This window comes from Hemicordylus capensis, chromosome 8, assembly GCF_027244095.1.
Source record: "Hemicordylus capensis ecotype Gifberg chromosome 8, rHemCap1.1.pri, whole genome shotgun sequence".
Taxonomy (NCBI): domain Eukaryota; kingdom Metazoa; phylum Chordata; class Lepidosauria; order Squamata; family Cordylidae; genus Hemicordylus; species Hemicordylus capensis.
This window is the reverse complement of record NC_069664.1, coordinates 29,866,253-29,886,496: the sequence shown is the minus strand read 5'-3', so window position 1 is coordinate 29,886,496 and position 20,244 is coordinate 29,866,253. Positions and strand designations below refer to the sequence as shown.

At 46.3% G+C, this 20,244-nt stretch overlaps 2 protein-coding genes across 4 annotated transcripts in view; one reads left to right on the top strand and one right to left on the bottom strand.

Annotated features, from left to right (window-relative positions):
- The window catches only part of BCO2 (beta-carotene oxygenase 2), a 45,727-nt gene that overhangs the window by 14,090 nt on the left and 11,393 nt on the right, over positions 1–20,244 (bottom strand). Inside the window, exon 1 of one of the 2 annotated variants that reach the window (XM_053269249.1) lies at positions 1,636–1,812. The exons of the other annotated variant lie outside the window; for it this stretch is intronic. Coding sequence (XP_053125224.1) covers positions 1,636–1,723 — 88 coding nt within the window. The 5' untranslated portion in view covers positions 1,724–1,812. Of the gene's footprint in view, positions 1–1,635; positions 1,813–20,244 lie in introns of those variants that run through there. 2 annotated transcript variants of the gene reach the window in all.
- LOC128333619 (interleukin-18-like) lies at positions 9,560–16,067 on the top strand. Of its 2 annotated transcripts, none has more exons than XM_053269260.1 (5): positions 9,560–9,714; positions 10,969–11,040; positions 12,497–12,649; positions 14,826–14,968; positions 15,685–16,067. In XM_053269260.1, exons 1-5 carry the CDS (start codon positions 9,576–9,578, stop codon positions 15,919–15,921), a joined length of 744 nt encoding a protein of 247 aa, XP_053125235.1. In that variant the 5' UTR covers positions 9,560–9,575; the 3' UTR covers positions 15,922–16,067. The 2 variants fall into 2 exon arrangements, with proteins under 2 accessions (XP_053125235.1, XP_053125236.1); XM_053269261.1 differs by lacking the exon at positions 9,560–9,714 and adding an exon at positions 10,244–10,877.

Genomic DNA, 20,244 nt, shown 5'->3' with positions numbered 1-20,244 from the left:
CAGAAGCAAAGAAAAACATAGTAGTCCTTGCATTAGTACAGAGGAGATTAATTTCAGAGCTTAAACTCCATTTCCCCTGTGCAGTAGTCCCAAGCCAAACTACCCCCACAACGGCCTTTGAAGCAGTGTCCCCTCTAAAGCGTGCACATGTGCATGCGCTCACACGTTTTTGGATGTCCACTCAGTTCATTTTAGATCCCGCTCAGGTTGAATCAGGAAGGCCCCACCCTGAATGCATGTGCACGCACACTGCCTTGATACTGCCGCCCAGAACAAAACTAATTCCGCACACAGATGAAAAAAAAATGAGAGAACACTGTTTTGAAGAGTGTATAAAACACAGGAAGTTCTAATCAGAGTTCCCATTTAGTCTGGTCCTAGCCACAAATGAAAATCACAAGTTCCTTGTAAAGAGCAGAAGCAAAGGAAAACATTTTAGTCCTTGCATTAGTACAGAGGAGATGAATTTTAGAATTTAGATAATGCTTTAAGTATAGAATAGTACACTAAGTATATTTGTGCTGGTCTATGACCATAATAAAGATTGAATGCACTAAGTATAGAATGGTACAATGTTTTAATTACTGGCATTCATAAGAGGGGCATTTCACAGATGAAAAGAAAAGTCTCCACTACTCCCACTAACCTTTTTAATTTTTCTCCGAGATGTTCAGATATATATATGCATTTTCCAGCCACAAAAATATACAGATACATTGTATATTTTTGTACCAAATGTCAAAACTAAAGATCAAAAAATAAACTTGTAGGAATCACACTTGAGATTCCTCTTATGATTTAATGTCCTCTTTCATCCCCAAATTGTCTTGCAAATAATATTGCCTGGTTCTTATTTTCCAAAATGATGGCACTGATTTCAAAGCAGAACATGGTAAAGCAATACACAGAGAAATAAACCATCTAGCCCAGGGCATTTGTTCTTGCTATGCTTGCAATTACTGTGTTGTGCAAGTAGTCACCATTATGTAACTGACGAAATCTTGCTATGACGAGACAAACTGCATTCACTGTGTATGAATAGCCATATCATCACTTTTCCTCTCCATCCTGACGAAAATCTGGCAGCAGACACCAATTTCAGTGCAGGACTCATGAATGGTATGGACAGATTTGACTGAAGCATCTGTTCCCAGAGCAGCTCATTAAAAACTAGCAGAGTCCCTGGACTATACGACAATTCTGGAAACCTCTCAGAGTTCAGCCCCCTTGATTCTAATATGAAACTTGTTGTGCACATTATCTCTTAACTGATCACCCCCTAGAGTGGCTGTTCTGATATTCTCTGTTTTCTACATGGTGAAGCATAAATAAAAAGTGTGATGGGCATTCAGTGTTTTGAATTACCGCCTCGCTATGAAAAACAACAATCTGGCTGCAGAGATGGCTGCTGGCAGCTGCTCACTGATAACATCCCAGCCCCAAATCAGCTTTCTCAGATTTAAAACATCACATATGATCACGACATGCCTTCTGCATAATATCTGGACTCTTCGTTAACGCGGAACATGCACAACCCTCAGAAAGACTTCCGCATCTAGTCCATCCCGTCTCAAATGCTTAAAAATATTTTAAAGCAGCTCTGAGGAGGAAACTGGGGGGGGGGAGAAACCTTACCTGGGATGTACTGGAGCAAAGACCATATGAAATGAGTCACAGTCTTACACAGGAGGCTGATCAACGAAAGAAGGACGTGGGAAAGCATCTGTGTGGTACCCAGCTCAAATAAAGGCAGCCGACCCCAAGCAACCTGCGCACACTGGCTATGCCCAGGCTCTCAATGTGCGTCTGGCACTGATGGGAAGGCAGAGGAGGGCTGGCTCACTATATTGTTTCAGAATAAAAGCCTGGCTCAGCCTGTTCTGCATGAACAAGTGCAGCAACGACGAAGCTGTACAGAACCAGCAGGAGCAGAGAGAGACGGACTCGTCTTGTGTGGAGCCAGCCTGCAATGTATCATCTCTGCTCTGGGACCAAGTTTATTCTAAGGGCCAAGCAGGAGAGTCCTGTGGCACCTTAAAAACTAACACATTTATCAAAGCAGGCATTTTGTGAAAATATCAGATACTCATGAGATTTGCTACCCATTTTTTTTTTTTTTAAAAATAATAATAATAAATGACACTCCATGCAAGCTGTCTCAACATATTCAAATTTTAATGCTGTGATAATACATTTTCCTTATCAGTGAATGTTTTCCTACTTTTTAAATGAGCAAGTAGTATCAGACACAAGGCTGCTGTCCCTTTCCAGCCCAAAGTGGGTTACTTCAAAGAAAACCAGAACCCAGGAGGACGAGGACTGACTGAGGAGAGGTGACTTCTAACCCATAGACAGGAGCTAAATCTGCCAGACAACTTCAGATAAAAGGCAGAGTTCACCTCTGCCTTTATCTGAAGGCTGTGTAAAGAAATGATGCTATAGGGCTGAAAGTCTCACAGTGGAGGGTGAAGAGAAACGATGGCCTTCTTCAGGGGACCAGATTTTCTCAGATTTCTCAGACTGCCCAGACTGGCCTATATTTTTCCTGGTTCAAGCTTGCCTCCTTGCTGAATAGGCAATATCTGTTTCCTAGCCTTGTTGCGAATGCACCAGCACTGTAGTCAGAATGCTCAACTACGACTCCCTCCTCCTTATATTTTTAAGACATCTAGGAAGCAGCAAAAGCCTCAGTTGTGCATTGCTACGGACAGCTATCCTACCTGATGTGCACAGTGGAAAAAGAAAACCCTGCTCATGTATGGAACAGGGAGAAGCAGATGACCAATTCAAGTATTCTCCAAGCAATGAGAGATAAACAAAATAATTTGCAATTCTGAAAGCTGTCTGTGTCTGCATAACTTAGCCGTATAGCAAAGATTTGCCTACAACAGTTCAGCACTGATGCTTTTGTCTTCCCAGTAGATGAAAAATTGTAGTGACTTCTGCCCATTTTGCTGTAGAATGCAGCTTGTTGTTGTTACACAGCTACTGCTGAATAGCAGGTCATTCTGCCTTTCTCTGTCTGGCAGGACCCCAGTTGATAGTCCTGGATTTCCACAAGCTGGCATGAGGCAGTGCAGCCGAACATTTTAGAATGCAATATCCCCACATCTACAATTTTAATGTGCAGCTGATACCAGTAGAGCAGAGCACAAAAGAAATGTCAAAAGTGATGCAAGCACAGGATGTTCTCTGTTGTACTGTGTTTGCTACATTATAGAGCTTCTGATGGCACCAGCACAGGCAACAAAGTCCAGGACCAGCAAAGTCCAAGGCAGGATACTGTGACGCTCAGCTGCCATGCAATGACGTTTTAAACTAGGGTCAGGACATAACCTGTGCAGTCTTTCAGCCAGTTGATACCGTTACTGGTCTAGCATATTAGGAGGAACACTGCAAATGAAACAATGGGAGGGGGAAAGAGCAGCTCAACTTCAGCCCTTCTGCAGATGTTAGACTACAACTCCCATCATCCCTGACTATTAGCCACTGTGGCTGAGGGTGATGGAAGTTGTAGTCCAAAAACAGCTGGGGTTCTGAAGTTGTGCAGGACCTGGGTTAGAGAAAAGGGAATTAGCAGGTAAGCTCTGCTGATCAGATGGGGCAGGTTTAAGCCAATTAATTTTCAGTTCAAACCTCACCCACTAAAACAGGAAAGCGGATTACAGAAGGAAAATTGCCGGTCAGATCCTAGCAGAAGGGTATTCCTCAATGACAGAAGAAACAAGCTTCAGATTTACTTGCGGAAATACCAGGTAGCAGTGACAGATTGGAATTAGGAGAGGAGAGCTGGTCTTGTGGAAGCAAGCATGACTTGTCCCCTTAGCTAAGCAGGGTCCACCCTGGTTGCATATGAATGGGAGACTAGAAGTGTGAGCACTGGAAGAGATTCTCCTTAAGGGGTGGAGCCACTCTGGGAAGAGCTGAAGGTTTCAAGTTCCCTCCCTGGCAGCATCTCCAAGATAAGGGCGTAGAGAGATTCCTGAGAGAGCAAAGTGATGAAGCCAGGCAGACCTCACTGGGGAGGCTGTTCCATAAAAAGGGTGCAACCACCCAAAAGGCCCTCTCCCTGGTAGCCACCTGCCTCACCTCATTTGGCAGGGGCACTTGGAGGAGGACTTCCGAAGAAGATATTAAAGTATGGGTCGGGGCAGATGAGGCAAGGCACTCTCTCAGGTAACCCAGACCCAAGCCATTTCAGGCTTGAACGGTTAAAACCAGCACTTTGAATTGGGCCTGGAAATGGACTGTACCATAGATATGGTTTGTATCAGACTTCAAACACTTGAATTCTAAAGGAAGTGGTCCTTATAATGTGAGTGGCCCTCTAGAATTTAAATCTCCAATTGGGTGGGTGGGTGCATTGGTGCATTGTGCCTTTAGTGCACCTGCATGTAAACAGGTGCCCAAGACTAGGTCCACAGCATCTAGTGGGTGAAATCCAGTTCCCAGGCACATCTCTGTTTTCATAGGTGAAATACTGATGGGGATGGAATGCTCTCTCATCCAAAGGAAACTAAACCTGGATGAAAATGCCCCTGGGAATTTCTCTGGCAGGGAAAGGAGGGAGCACCCATCACTATATGCAGTTTTTTTAAAAACCATATTGTACCCACTAAACCACCCTTGTTTTCTCATGATCATCACACACACAAGGACACACTTTTCATAGCTATTGGCTGCCTCTCCGTGGTTCCATATCCATGATCACTACTAGAACAGGCTAGAATTCTTAATTCAGGCATAATTTAAAGCAGCTAAGTGATCACAGAGCACTCTTCAACCATCCTTCTTTTGTACTTACAACAAGTTTGTTGTAACAAGAAAGGATAATGATGACAGTGGAAATCAGCATGCGTATCTGATGAAGTGGAGATTCTAATCTGTAGTATTGTGGGTAGGGAATCCATGGCATCACAATTATTCCTGATTAATCTATGCCAAAAATTAGAATGTAATGTGGTACAACTCCATATGACCCGGAATTCTTTCTCTCACTATGGTAGTCCATTGTGTCACAACAGAACAGGAAAATAAAAAAACCATTCAGAAAACGTGAGGCAGAAAAAGAGGAAATAGAACTATAAACATTTCCAGAATATTGCTTCATTTAAAATGTTGCATAAACTTTGAGACGACATAAACATGTGAATAACTTTTGCAAGTCAGAACTCACAGCCATGGTCCATTTGATCAGGTCAAAATATATCTGGTGGTACAGAGAGTTGGTTCAGTGTGTGAACCCTAAATAGATAAAACACATTTTAGTAGAGCAAGCAACTTTTAGAATCAGACTGGAATGAAACACTGGTCACTAGTCCAAAAATATCAGCATAGAAAAATCTCAGAGTGCCCTTCAAAATGTATCTGGCTATGTCTTGAACCCAGTAAGACTTTTATTTCTTCCCATAAGTGTTCCAGGAAAACAGTTCCAGAATATGGGGACTCTAATAGCTGAAAACCTTATTTGACGCCTAGATATGCAGCCAAGGAAAATGTTTTTGGCACACAGAACATTTACAGCTGGAAATTGTACAGAATGGCTTGTGACGGCATAGCCAGGGTATCTTCCAATGTAATACAACTGTGACAAAACACCGTACTGTTAATCCTATTAAAAATTGCTAACAGGCCCACACTGTGGCGTTTAGGCTTTTCAGCAGATGAGAATGTAGCTAATCAAACATTCGAAGAAGTTAAATTACGTCATGGAAGATAAGAACGGAAGGAAGACCAGAAACTGAACTGTACAATTGTAGCGAATGCAACCTCTCATTGCAGCACAAATGTCAAGACTGTCAGTAGGTCCTCAGGAAGAATTCTCCACTTTATATCCTGCAGAGATGCATCCATCGAATGCTAAGTGATCCTTGTTAAGACATGTGAATATGAATGTGGCATTTAAAACTAATTTGCAAACTTAAAACAATGGTGAAACAGGCCCCCTGGCATTATAAAGTTGCTTTTAAATGGAGTTTTAATAGCCTCTCAGCTGAATAGTTTGCCACTTTACTAATCTGTGGATAAAGTGTCCTCCTTGGAGCCAATGCCAATATCATTATAATTGTAAATATAAAATAAAGGTAAAGTGTGCCATCAAGTTGATTTCGACTCCTGGCGTCCACAGAGCCCTGTGGTTTTCTTTGGTAGAATACAGGAGGGGTTGACCATTGACTCCTCCCGAACAGTGTGAGATGATGCCTTTCAGCATCTTCCTCTATCTCTGCTGCCCAATATAGTACCAGCGGGGATTCGAACCAGCAACTTTCTGATTGTTAGTCAAGCATTTCCACTAAAGGGGAATTAGAATTTCCAGCAAATGAGCAGAATATCTGGCATGAACCATTATGATGCTGATCTGAACAGAGACAGAAAAATTTCCTGACACAGTCCTTTTTTGCAGAGGTTTCTTGAAATCTCAGGATTTCCCACCAGTTTAGAATAACCTGAATTAACTCAGAATTGTGGTGGGAATCTCATAGGCTGGTTACATCGACAAGGTAGCATCATAGTTTAAAAATTACTGTGCTGACCTTGATTCTTGAAGGCCGGGGTGTAGATGAATCACAAACTTCCCACAACATCATCCTTACCAGACATACAAATACCACCCCATACTGCAAATTCACTTCCTAATGCATGGACCCTAGTTACCCGTAACATGATCTTTCTGGGATTCAAACACTTTGAGGTGTAAACCCACACAACAAAGCTAGTGTCTACTTCCTCTCCTGCGTGAATTTCAGTTCCTTCTCGTCAGTGTGTTGTACTCTGAATATGCCACTTCAGTTCCAGTAATGTTCCCTCCCCAGAGAGACACACAGCAGCATTCAAATCACACTGACCACAGTCAGTGACACAAAACAGAATACGATCTCCCTTATGCCATGTGCACCAATGGTCTCTATTGTCAGGGGAAGCCCCTGTTTTCATCACTTGCTCCTGGTTTGGCCCTTGTTTTTTTCTTTTGGTGGAGTATGTCTTGTTTACAGCTGTTAGTGGGTCCAGATACACTGTGTGGTATGCAGTTACCAGACAGGGACGTTGTCTGGGCGCACTTCTGGATCCAAACCACTCTCTGGTGTCTCAGGCCAGGAGTGCTTTCTATCAGCTTAGGCTGATAGGCCAGTGTCCCCACTTCTTGAGATAAACAACCTTAAAACAGTAGTACTTATGCTAGTAGCCTCCAGATTGCAATGTGCTCTTTGTAGAGTTGCCCTTGTCTGTAGTCGCGAAACTGCAGTCGGTGCAAAATGTGGCAGCCAAGTGGGCCTCTCTGGGTCATCCCCAGCAGATCATAATAACAGGACACCTCTATTAAAAGAATGACAGGTCTGCCAAGATATTTACAGGCAGAATACAAAGTGCTGGTTATAACCTATACAGCCCTAAACAACTTAAATCCAGGGCATTTAAGAGCGCGCCTTCTTCATTGTGAGTCCCACCACCTATCATCTGGGGAGGCCTGCCTGCAGTTGTTGTTGTTGCTGTTGTAGTTGTAGTTGTTGTTATTGATTCAATTTCTATACCACCCTTCCAAAAATGGCTCAGGGCGGTTTTCACAGGGGGGGGGGAAAGATGGATCCTTGTCCCCAAAGGGCTCACAATCTAAAAAGAAACATAAGATAGGAAGCAGCAACAGTCACTGGACGTCCTGTGCTGGGGGTGGATAGGGCCCGTTACTCTCCCCCTGCTAAATAAAGAGAATCACCACATTGCATCTTTGCCAGGTTAGCAGGGGTTGCTTCCAGCTCATCTGGTGGCTACTCAGAGATCAGCCTTCTCTGCTGCTGCCCGGAGGCTTTGGATGCGCTCCCTGCAGAAATAAGAGCCTCCCCATCTCTGACAATGTTTTAAAAGACTCTTAAATCACATTTGTTCATCCAGGCTTTTAACTAGATTAGTAGTGTGAATTTTTTAAAAACTGTTTTTAATGTTTTAATTGTTGTTTTAATTCATGTTTGTATCTGTTGTAAATGACCCAGAGACACAAGTTGGGGGGCAGTATACAAATATACCAAATCAATAAATAGCAAATGGTGGAAATCATTAGCTTTGTCACTTTTCAGGTTTCAGTTCTCCCTATCAGAGTAGTTAAAGCTCCGAATAGAGAATGGATGCATTTTGTTCCCAGCACACGTCAGTAAATTCATGCGCATGCATGCAGGTGCCATGCAGCCTACAGCCGCGCACACACACTGCAGCTGCTAAGTTCTGTTTTGGAACTCCAGTTCCAGGGACGTAACAGCAGGAGAGAGGGCAGGCCCTCAACTCCTGCCTGTGGCTTCCAGCGGCATCTGGTGGGCCACTGTGCGAAACAGGATGCTGGACTAGATGGGCCTCCTTGGGCCTGATCCAGCAGGGCTGTTCTTAGGTTCTTAACTGTCACTAACATACTGTAGGGCAATTATATGTTGCTGTAAGAACCATCATTCTCTTGCCTTTTAGATCAGTGGAGGATAGAAAATGGCAAAATAAATGAATCCAGCATCCAGTCAGGTAGAGTATAGCCTTCAGTCATGTGCAGTGGTGTGTGTGTGTGTGTGCTTTACAACTTGCTCCCATTTGCCTCTGTGTAAAATTGGAGCATCAAATTCTTTTGATTGCCTAATAATCACCAAGGATTCAAAGACCCTCAGGGCTAGGATGACAGCCAGTGAAGCACATAGTTGGAGATCGGGCTTAGTCCCTACTAATCTCCAGCAGAGTACTCTTTTCAGTGCTGGAGATTCAGTCCTTTGAGCCCGGACAGAGGGCAGATGCACACACTGAGGCTTAGGAGGAAATGTCTTGGTCAGAGAATGTGGCTATGAACCAGGCTCCATCGCCTCCCTTCTTAGAAATTAACTCCTGGGGATTTCATGGGCACACACACACAAACTGATAGAAGGGAGAGTATTTTATGTAACTTAGCTCTCCCCTTCTAGTGATAAGAGAAATGTTTAAACAGGAAACATAAACCAGAAAACAAATATACCACTTCCTAAGCCGATTGGTTGTGAAATCTCATGTTGTGTACTGTAACACTTGTGCCATTGTTGGATGATGGCAAAGATGGTGGGTGACACCAACAACACATTCCCAGGCCCACCCCCTCCTCCCCATGACTTTTTTTGGGGGGTGGGCAGCAGTCTTGAGGTTTCTTTTCCACAGAGTGGTTTTTGTATCCAGCCAGTTGTTTAAACGTCTTCTTAATCCTTTGCTGGCTTTTCTTACTTCCAATGTTAGTTGACTGGCTGGTGGACATGGAGTGTTAGGCGCGGAGGGCTTTTGGAAGGGCAGGATATGGATCCTGAGATAGAGACCGGGGGGGGGGGCGGCAGAGAAGTCAACGAGCCCTGCTGGATCAGGCCAAAGGTTCAGCAACCCTGCCCTCCTCCGGCCACCGCCAGCCTGGCAAGACCAGGAAGCTCTCCAAGCCAGGTATGAAGGCAGGGGCCTCCTCGGCTGCTGCAAATGGCGTTCAGCGGTAGACTGCCTCTGGAAATGGAGGCGCCACGGCCACCCGGGCAGCCCGGCCGTCCCTGTCACCAGATGCGCCTCCTCCTTCCTGCGGGCCAGGCGAGGAGGCGGAGATGGCTCGCCTCCCGGGGCTGGCCCCCTCCCGCCTCAGCGCCGCACTTCCCCAGCCACTCAGTCGCCAGAGCAGCAGCACGAGTCCGACGGACGCAGCAGCCGGCTTCAGCAGGAGGCAGGCAGCCACCACCTGCAGAGGTGAGCGCTGCTCCAGGCACCCCGCTGCTCCAGAAACCAGCACCCACCTTCCGGCAAGGGAGCGCGGCGCGCGCCCCGTCCCATCCGAGCTGGCCCCCTTGGAGCCCCGCGGTCTTCGCTGCCCGGGGCTGATGGTCGTGCTGCGGAGGCCGCTGGCGCGCGCGTGCTAAAGAGGGAAGGGGGGGCACCTTTTGCACGCGCGCGCGCGCCCTGGCTGCCGAGGCTGCCGGTCCCCCCAGCCTGCGGCGCCGAATCCCTGCCCGAGGATTTCGCAGCTGGGCGGCAGGAGGAGCCTCTGCTGGGCGCGGGGTGGCGGCGGCTGCTCGCTCGCTCGCTCCTCCGCCGGCAGTTTGGCATCCCTGGGAGTGCCACCTCCGCGAGGAGGAACTGTGCTGGCGTGTGTGTGGGGGGGGGGGGGGTTGTGTATGCAGCAGGGCAAGTGCGGTGGGGTGGGGTGGGGGGAGCCCCACGGGAAGAGGGACCACGGATCACCCCCCCCCCCGCCCAGCTCCAGGGCAACAGCGTGTCCCACCACAAGAGGGTGTCCTGATTGAGGAGGGGAGGAGAGCTGGTCTTGCGGTAGCCAGCAGGACTGGTCCCCTTAGCTAAGCAGGGTCCGCCCTGGTTGCATATGCATGGGAGACTAGAAGTCTGAGCACTGGAAGAGATTCTGAACAGGCGATAGAGCTGCTCTGGGAAGCACATCTACAGGTTCCAATTTCCCTCCCCGGCAGCATCTCCAAGAGAGGGTTAGGGTTAGGGTTCCTGCTAGAGTTTCCTAGCTGGTTGATGTGCAAGCATTAAACAGGTAAAGCATTTCCTGCTGCTTTATCCTCATGCCAGGGAAACGCATGAAGCTATCTTCATGCCAGAGGTGCACCTAGGTAATGTTGGAGCCAGGGAAAGCTTCCCCAGATAGGTGCTGTATGTCAGGGTTAGGGTAAGGGTATGTCAAGAGCTGGCAATCCTGCCCAGTGCAGCAACCAGGAAAGACACACTGAGAAGCTTCCAGAGAATTGCACCATCTTGGGGCCCTAATTTTGCTGGAGTTCTGCGAAGGAACTGAAAGGCCACAGAGCTCTTGTACAAATGGCAAGGGACCTAATTCTGCATGGCCTTTGTAGAGCCAGCCGGTAATGCCATGGACAGAGCTGAGCCCCTAAGTATGGAGCAGAGCAGGCCCTATCCTGATTCACTTTGGAGAGACTGGTTATTGAGTGCTGACATCTTCCTTTTATTTCTTTTCACATAAAGCAATGGTGGATGATCAGTTAAAGCCCGTGTTTCTCCTGCACTTTGAAGAGGACGGGACCCTCTCCTTTGAAGGTATCTCTTCAGACTGGCTTATCTGGTAAATGTTGGATTTTGTGGCAGCAGGATGACACCCAACTACTGTGGTTCCCATGGCAGCAGGAACCCTCCGACACTGAGAGCAGGACCCAACCCTACTAGACATAGGGGGTGAAGCAAAATCCCAAGAACCTAGCAGCGCTGAGGAATCTGAACATTTGACATAGCTCTGATCTGGTGTCTAAAAGTCTAATGCTGAATGTATATCTGATGATCAAGGGTTGTTATAAAGTGATTCATTCATTCCAGTGCCAAATCCCTCCAAAATTAAGGATGGCACCAGGAACTGGCAGCCTTGCTCAGGCTCTGCCATGGCTTGGGGACAGCTGCCGATCAAACTAGGCAGCACTGGGCCACACAGGCAGTGGTCAAGGCTCAGGAGAGGCAGGGAGGCAGAGACCACTTGGGGATGCTCTGGAATTAGAGGTTCTAATTTAAGGAGCTTTCTGACCAGCTAATTCTTGTTTTTGAGGCTTCAGCTGAAGCCAATCATGTTTTATGTGGAGCAGGAAAGGCTTTTTAAAAGCAAAAGGTCACGTACTCCTCAAATCACAGAGTTGCGAGGGAGCCTTGAAGGTCCCCTTGCTCCAACCCCCTGCTCAATGAGGAAATACTCAGGAATCATGTCTGCTAGTGACGTAACTCCTCTGTGTGCAGTCTGTCTACAGTCTGTCCAGTTGACAGTGGGCCCCAATATACCATTGGGAGGAAGGAGTGGAGTCCATCTTATTCTAAGAATGGAACAAAACTGGCCATGAATTGCCCTCTTCCATGGATTTGGAATCTAACACGTATTTTTCCCTTTCTCTCCCCTTCCAACATTGCCTGCTTGAAACAAATAAGATTCAGGTAAGCATGAACAATTCTCTGATATATATTTCTCAGTACTTTGCTTGCCATTCTTGACACATTCCAACTGGGGTTGTGCCAGGTTGTTATGCTTTTCAATGTTTGTATTATGTTTAGTATTGACTATTTCAATCAACAGTCAAATGTTGTGGAACATTAATTGTTTTTCCTCTTGACATTACATCATTTCTATATAATGATCTTTACTTTGCTTTTACCTATTCTTTTAAAAGCCAGTTTAGGAAGTATTCTTGCAGTGACATTCATAAGAATGTATCCATATTACTATTCTGTACTGTGATGAATTCTCCTTGAACTATAATTTGACCAATAGGTATTTATTCAGTGGCCCAAATATTTGATAAATTATATCTGGTCAGAAAATTATTTTTAACACATTGTTATTATGCCTTTTTTAAAAACACACATCACTTTTGTCTCCATCTCCAGCAGTTGTTTCTGCAAATAGGATTGTGTGGGAATTGTTTGTGAGTGTGTTTTATGGGATGTTTGTTGCATTTACTTTCTGGAAGAGCAAAGCTGCAACCCTCATTCTGATTCTGTGCCTCGTATCTGTTTAAAGACCTAGAATCTGACAGTTGGAGAATATCAGGGAAATGTGAAGAGGCACAAATCTTCCGATACATGGAGAATCATATCCTTGTGGCAAGACCACAGAATCAGGAAAATGACAAGGCAATATTTCAGTCTATAACAAAGTCAGAAATGGGAGCAGGTATAGTAACTGTTCTAAATCTCCCCAAAGTCTGAACAAGTTTTACCTAGAAATACCTTTGAATTCTTTCTCTCAGCTTCAATATAGTTTTTCCCATACGCTTTTCACACAGCTGCACACACACATAGCGAGATGTGGGATTGTGCTTGCTGCCCTTGTCTCTGCCCATATACACATCTGGGTGAAAATATGAAAGAGGTTTCACGCATGTACACAGGACACATTCTATGAATGGGAGATTTGCCTGGGTAAAGATTTCCAATTGCACGGATTGAGCCTATGCGCATATAGTTTGTACACACGTAGGTGCTTTCACACTCATTGAACAGGTGTGGGGCTACCAGCTGTGGCTTCCCTCCCGCTGTACATGTAATCAATGTAATGTGTGAAAGGGGTTGATGTTCACACATTTGGACATGTAGTTAGGTTACATATTGGGGATCAATCTTAGCTGAAAAGCAGAGTATACACATGTATGGGGGAAGTGATCGATGGAAGAAGCTACCAAGAGGAGTGGATCTCCGCTCTTTGCAGATGCTCAAGACGCAGAAGGCTTATCCATATTTTATATTCATGTACACATGGACAGATCTGTACACATGTACAATTATTCATATGTTATACATTCAGTGCACATACAGCAGTAAACTTCCTATCTGCATGTTGCATTTGAGAGGCGTCTGTAACCAGGTTCATTTTTTAAATGAATGCATATCCAGCCAGCCAGCCAGCCATATACATAGATAGCGTGCACGCCTTAGGTCGTACGTGGCAAGCCCTGCCCATGCAGTGCTTAACCAATCGACAGTGACTTTGGAGGTGTGCGTGGGTGGGGATACCAAGGCCAGTGAGCTTCTCTGGCAGCAAGTTCTCTGGTGGCGGGGCAGTGGCAGCAAGGAAGGGCCTGATCAATTGCCACTGCTGCTGCTCGTAGTTACCGAGGCCATTGGTGGAGGCAGGCAGGCAGGCAAGGGACAGGCCCGGGGCTGTCAGCAGCCTGAGGGGAACGAGTGGCCATGGCGGCGGCAGCAGCGAGGAAGGGCCCGGTCAGCCACCGCTGCTCCTGTGGGGCTGAGGAGCAGGAGCAGGGCTTGGGGGAGGATGGGGAGGACCCAGGGGTTAGGGGGCTGCAGCTTGGCCAATCAGCACTGGTGACCAAGAGGGGTGAGGAGCAATGGGATGAGGGAGGGGAGGAGGAGCAGGAGGCTGTGGTGGGGGGTGATGAGAGCAATCCAGTACTGGCATGCAGATGCTTTGCGCGGGCAAAGCTAGTTCACATCAAAACATGTACATGCGTAAAGACACTGGTACACATGTACAATGTAAGATCTGAATAGGGCTAGAGCTGTACCTGCAGTGGGGCATGGAATGGGACTAGATGTTCTGCAGAGTCCCTTGGAAATCTGTAGCTAGCTATACTGGGCAAGCAAACTGGAAGCAAACTTTTAGGAAAGAGAGATGTTATAGGAGACGAAAGTGTTCAGAACTCCTCCCATCACACCTCTGTTTGCTGAAATACAAAACAAAACAAAACAAAAAAATCCAGATCCACACCAGCTCATACATAAGACTAAGATAAAAGTCTATTTCTGCAAACCTGGAGGCAAGAAACAGGCACCTGAAGCTGACCCCTAACTCAGCCTGAATTATTTTGCTTCAAACCCATGCTTCTATAAAAGTTTGTGCTTTTAGTTTGTAAATGTGATAGATAGATTGATAGAGCGATTGAGAGATGGAGCAAAAAGGGCCTCCTGAATACAAGCTTTGATTCTCACTACATAGGAAGCTGCCTTCTACCAAGAGACCATTAGTCCACCTGGCTCAGGACTGTCTACACAGACTTGGCTTCTCCAGGGTTGCAAGCAGGAGTCCCTCTCCGCCCTGTCTTGGAGATGCTGCCAGGGAGGGAACTTGGAACCAAGCAAGACACTCTTTTTATCCGTTAGTCAAGCATCTAATCATGTAATGGGCATGCACTCACTGCTACTAGCCACAGGCAAGAGCACCAGGACACATCAGAATTGCCTCCTTCAGATCAAAGGAAGAGTTGAGGGATGGGATGGAAGGGGCAGATGGCAGGCAACAAACAGCAAGGCAAGCGTAGGAGTCTGGATTTTGTTAGCCAGTGCGAGGTGCCTTTTCAACTAAATTCTGGCTGCTTGTCCTTCATATTCAGCATCTGGAATCAGGTTCACCATCCACAACTACCAAGACACTGTACCCAGAGCGTTGCCAGTGGCCTTCAGCACTGAGTGGAGAGACAAGACTTACCACATGTATGTCGAGAAAGCAGGAGAAAATATGAGAGTGGCATTTAGGGTAAGCCAAGATTTCAAGCACTGTACTTGTTAAGTTGCCCTTTTATTAACTCTCTAGTTAACACGTTGAGTGGGTTTCATGGAGTGCCTGCCTTAGTTTCCCCATTCAGTTTCGTTGCCCATGAAAAGGGCGAACACGTGTTCAGTATTCATGTTTAACCCCTTTTCCTCACAGCCTTTGAGCCAGCTCGAGCTCTTGGGGAAAGCCACTAAAAGTAATGAAAGAATTCTGTGCACTTCAAGCGGTCTCAATGGTCTCAGCTTATAACATACTGCGTGTCCAAACCAGACACTTGGGGCTCTTGGCTGCAGCAGTTCTAGAGTCAGGGTCAGCCAAGACGTTTTGATACCAGAAGCTTCACCTTGCCTCATGACCCATGAAAAGTGGCTACAGACTGGAAGTGCTTGGTTAGCATGTTGCATTTTCCATGTGAGGATGTTTGCAGGCAGCGTCAGGACTGCTTGCAGGGGGGCGAAGCCGTAAGTCTGAGCCCACTCTCAGACAAGGGGTTTAATTCAAATGTTAAGAAGCCCTCCTAACCACCATCACATATCTCTAACTGGCAGTTTTGCAAAGCCACATGATCTTTCTGTGCTGCTTTCCAGAGTCCTGACCAGGACAGGGATTGGGGTGCTGCTCAGACCCTGTTTCCACCACCGTTTATATTATTTTCTATTTAGGGGAGATTAGCCAGGAGCATATTCTTTTCCTTTCAGGAAGGCAACGTTCCAAGAAGCATCCCAGGAGAAAGAAGTGATGTCATCTTCATCAAAAGACATTTTTCCAGAGGCAGCAACCATCACTTCACATTTGAGTCCACCCTAGAGGAAAACTACTTCCTTGCCTTTGAGAAAGATAACACCACCCCCTTTAGCCGGCTGATTGTGAAGAGAATCGACCCCAACACTGACATGGTGTGTGAAAGTGCGAAGTTCTCTCACTCCTCCAAGTAGCACTTGCAGCTGGAGATTTGAAACTATTTATTCTGCTTCCATCAGGATCCAGCTGCCCCCATTCATGTGATGGTCTGTGGGCGGGGGTGTGGGGTGGAAATACAAGTCCCGTTGCATCCAAATTAAAATCAGTACAAAACTGAGAAGATCTCTTAGAATGCACTTAACTGGCAAACATCAGGATTTGTTTAAAAATAAATGTACCATTGATTAAAGCTTGGGGGGGCGGGGAAATACCCTTCGTTCATTTTGCTCCGTTATGTGAAGAAGGGGTGTGCATGAATTGTGATTCGAAGAGCGATTCACAGCACAGCCCCAGCACTTCTAAAAGGGAGGAGAGCAGGTCCATACCTGCGCCTCCGCCGCTCACCACAGCTTCCTGTATCAGCAACACTCCCCCGCCCTCACCTGCGGCTATCATTGCATGCCCCTGGCACCCCCAACCCAGCTTCCTTCACATGGCATGCCCACGGCCTTTGTGGCAGCCTGTTAAGGAAACCGTGGCGGCGAGGGGCAGAGGAGCAGGCATGGACCTGCCCTCCTCCATTCTAAAGATGCGAGGACTGCGCAGTGAATCACTCTTCAAATCATGATTAATGCACATCCCTAATGCTAAGGTCATTCCCTTATGTGCCAGGATTATTCTAGACTGTTTCCACACTTGCTTGTGTTCCCCCAATTGCCTGCCCATGACCTGGGATACCATTCAGCAAACTAATGCTTTGAAGCCGGGGGAATTGCTCAGATGTACTAAGGGAACCCTTTCCCTATCACAGCAAACTGCAACCAGTTGGGGAAGCAGGCAGCTACCCACCTGGTAGAGGCATCTCCATCTAAGGTTGGCAGATGCAGAGTCTTGACTTTTAAAACAGTTCTCTTTGCTCTCAGCAGCACGCTGATTTGATGCTCATCTGTGTTTTATCCTCTGCGGGGTCATCTTTTAATGATTTTGTTTAGCTCCTTTTTGAATTGTATTTTGTTCTAAAAATTGACTTTTACCAAAGAAAGGAGGGATAGAAATATTTTAACATAAGGTTAGCTGTAGTTGGCTGCTTCTCCACAGCTCTGCAATTACACACACTATGATGATCACAACAAATATTTACTAGGATTTCTTCAAAGTACCTTCTGTGCAGAAAATGCTTAACAAATGAGGCAACACATGCTTAACACATGAGACAGATCAGGGCTAAACGGAAGGCACTACGAATGTAAGATACAAGCACCTGAGTGGTTTTTTACTTCAAACAGCAACAAGCCTGAATTGCCACTGCACACACGCGCAATAGCAGCTGCAGCTCACACGGGCACTTTGAGAAGTGTGTGTGCAAGATATACATTTTCAGACACCTACCTACATCATGTATGAAGAGGTCCTTATAGTACACGGAAATTGTTGTGGCAAGAACTACACATATGTCCTTATAAGGGGCTTAGACAAATTGATGGAGGACAGGTCTATCAATGGCTACTAGTCTGGTGGCTGTGAGCCACCTCCAGCCTCAGAGGCACGATGCCTCTCGATACCAGTTGCAGGGGAGCAACAGCAGGAGAGAGGGCAGGCCCTGACCTCTTGCCCGTGAGCTCTCCAGAGGCATCTGGCGGGCTACTGTGTGAAACAGAATGCTAGACTAGATGGGTTGTGGGCCTGATCCAGCAGGGCTGTTCTTATGTTAGTAAACATTATATGAGTCTTCCGTGCTGAAGGATAAAAAGACAGGGTATCAAGGAAGTGGTACTCGGGAACAGAGCTAACCAGGCACACCTCAATTGTATTTCTAGCACCAGGGTTTCCACTCTCCTTTCAAAGCCTGTCCCAAGGCAACTGTTTTAATCTAAATGTACCTCTGTAGTTGTGTTTCATCTGCTTGTGTGACTGCCCATTATTGATGCATGCGGGCATGAGTCATTGCGGGTGGGTGCTGCTCTTGCAGGGTTTGCATTTGGATGGGTGACTACATGCAAGCACTATCTACTATAAGAGATCCCCAGACAGTGCAAGAGCATGTGCTTGCATGCAGGAGGGCCCAGGTTCACTTCCCGGCAGCATCTCCAGGTAGGGCTGGGAGAGACTCCTGCCTGAAACCCTGCAGAGCCACTGCCGGTCAGTGTCAACAATACTGAGCTAGATGGAGCAAGGCTCTGACCTGGAACATAGGAAACTGCCATATACTGGGTCAGACCATTGGTCCATCTAGCTCAGTATTGTCTTCACAGACTGGCAGTGGCTTCTCCAAGGTTGCAGGCAGGCATCTCTCTCAGCCCTTTCTTGGAGATGCTGCCAGGGAGGGAACTGGGAACCTTCAGCTCTTCCCAGAGTGGCTCCACCCCTTAAGGAGAATCTCTTCCAGTGCTCACACTTCTAGTCTCCCATTCAGATGCAACCAGGGCAGACCCTGCTTAGCTATGGGGACAAGTCATGCTTGCTACCACAAGACCAGCTCTCCTGATCTCCTGAAGGCAGCTGATCAAACCAAGTGGACCCAATTCAGTACTATCTATATACTGCAGCGTTCTCTGGGATCTCAAATAGAGGCCTTTTCCTGCTTGCAATCCTTTTCCTGCAGATTGTACCAGAATCATCTGCGTGGCCTTTGCAGCACCACACTCTGGCCTCCCCAGTCCCTTTACAGAACTGCCTGCAATGGAAGCTCACACAAGCCTAAAGTGTTGTATTAAGCAGGGCATTCAGTGCAAAAAAGGGGCTCTCAGAGAGAATGGTAAACTCACCTAGAGTGGGGAGAAAGTGTTTCCTCATCATGAACTGTGTGTATACTCACAATGACTCAATCATTCTGTTGCCTCATCTTAAAGATGTGGGAATACAAGACAGTGGGAAAACAAGGAAGTTAACAGCTACATAAATACAAGTTCCCCTACTCGAAAGAGTCTTATGACTAACTACCATTCCAGTTATTTGAAATGCAGGGAGGCCAAGCAATGCGTGCGACCATATTTGTCACAGCAAAATAAATGTTATCTAACATTTTCAGTTCAGCAACAGCAACCATTGACAACAGGGTTTCTTCTCCATGAGAAATCCATCCTTCAAGAAGCTGAGACACAGAGCAACCCTTGTCCAGTTCCAAATCAACGCACCTCATGAGAACCTTGGCAAACAGGGGTGATCATAGGAACATAGGAAACTGCCATATACTGAGTCAGACCATAGGTCTATCTAGTTCAGTATTGTCTACACAGACTGGCAGCGGCTTCTCCAAGGTTGCAGGCAGGAATCTCTCTCAGCCCTATCTGGGAGATGCTGATAGGGAACTTGAAACCTTCTGCTTTTCCCAGAGCAGCTCCAGCCCCTAAGGGGAATATCTTACAGTGCTCACACATCAAGTCTCCCTTTCATATGCAACCAGGGTGGACCCTGTTTAGCTAAGGGGACAAGTCATGCTTGCTACCACCAGACCAGCTCTCCTTCCTTAATCAATTTGAAGTCATCCTGTAAAAATCTTGATATAAATGAATAACTGATTTGAATGATGGTAAAGTTAATTCACTAGTTTATTCTCTTTTAAAATGTCATTTTCTAAACCTGCTGTTACTAATCAAACATGATGAGCAGAATCCAGACTAAATCAGTCATGACTAAGTCCCACTGAAATTAATGAGCATGTACTGAACTGAGGGAACTGATAGATGAAAGGTGGCTAGATTCTCCTTCATTCATCAGGAGCCACATTTTACACCCACCCCAAAAATTAAGCTAACAGTGACAGGGCCCTTCTCCAAAAACGGTATAGAAATTTAGAATATCAACACCCACCCACCCCAGTACAAAGGAAAAGAGATAATACACATCTTGGAAGTGGCTAATAAACACCTAATACAGGCAAACATCACGATAAAAAGGGTTGTTGGTTTCCACAATGTTGTACAGAGTCCAGTTTCTGGCCTCAAACCTATGGCAGGCACCTATAAATCAGAGTTCACAAGTGTCTAGACTTTGTGGCCATGGAGATATGCGAAATAATGCATAGACAGGAGTTTCAATCTGAAGGCTCCACAATAGTCAGTCTTTCACACACACACACCACCATGGGAGGGCCCCAATTCATGCAGAACTCAGCTTTGCACCAGAACCACTTTGACTACAGTGAAGGTTTTCTGGGAGGAGCTTCTGTGATAAGAAGAGGTATTTGACCCCAAAAGGTTCAAGTGGGAGGCACACGATACCAGACATTTTGCAAGAACTGACGGATCAGACAAACTACAGACTGCTTCACTTACTGCATGTAGTCTGTAATTTTTGAAGAAGTCTGGCAGTACACAGAAGTTGGCTCAGTCAAGGCTGGTTTTCCAGACATGGTCCGT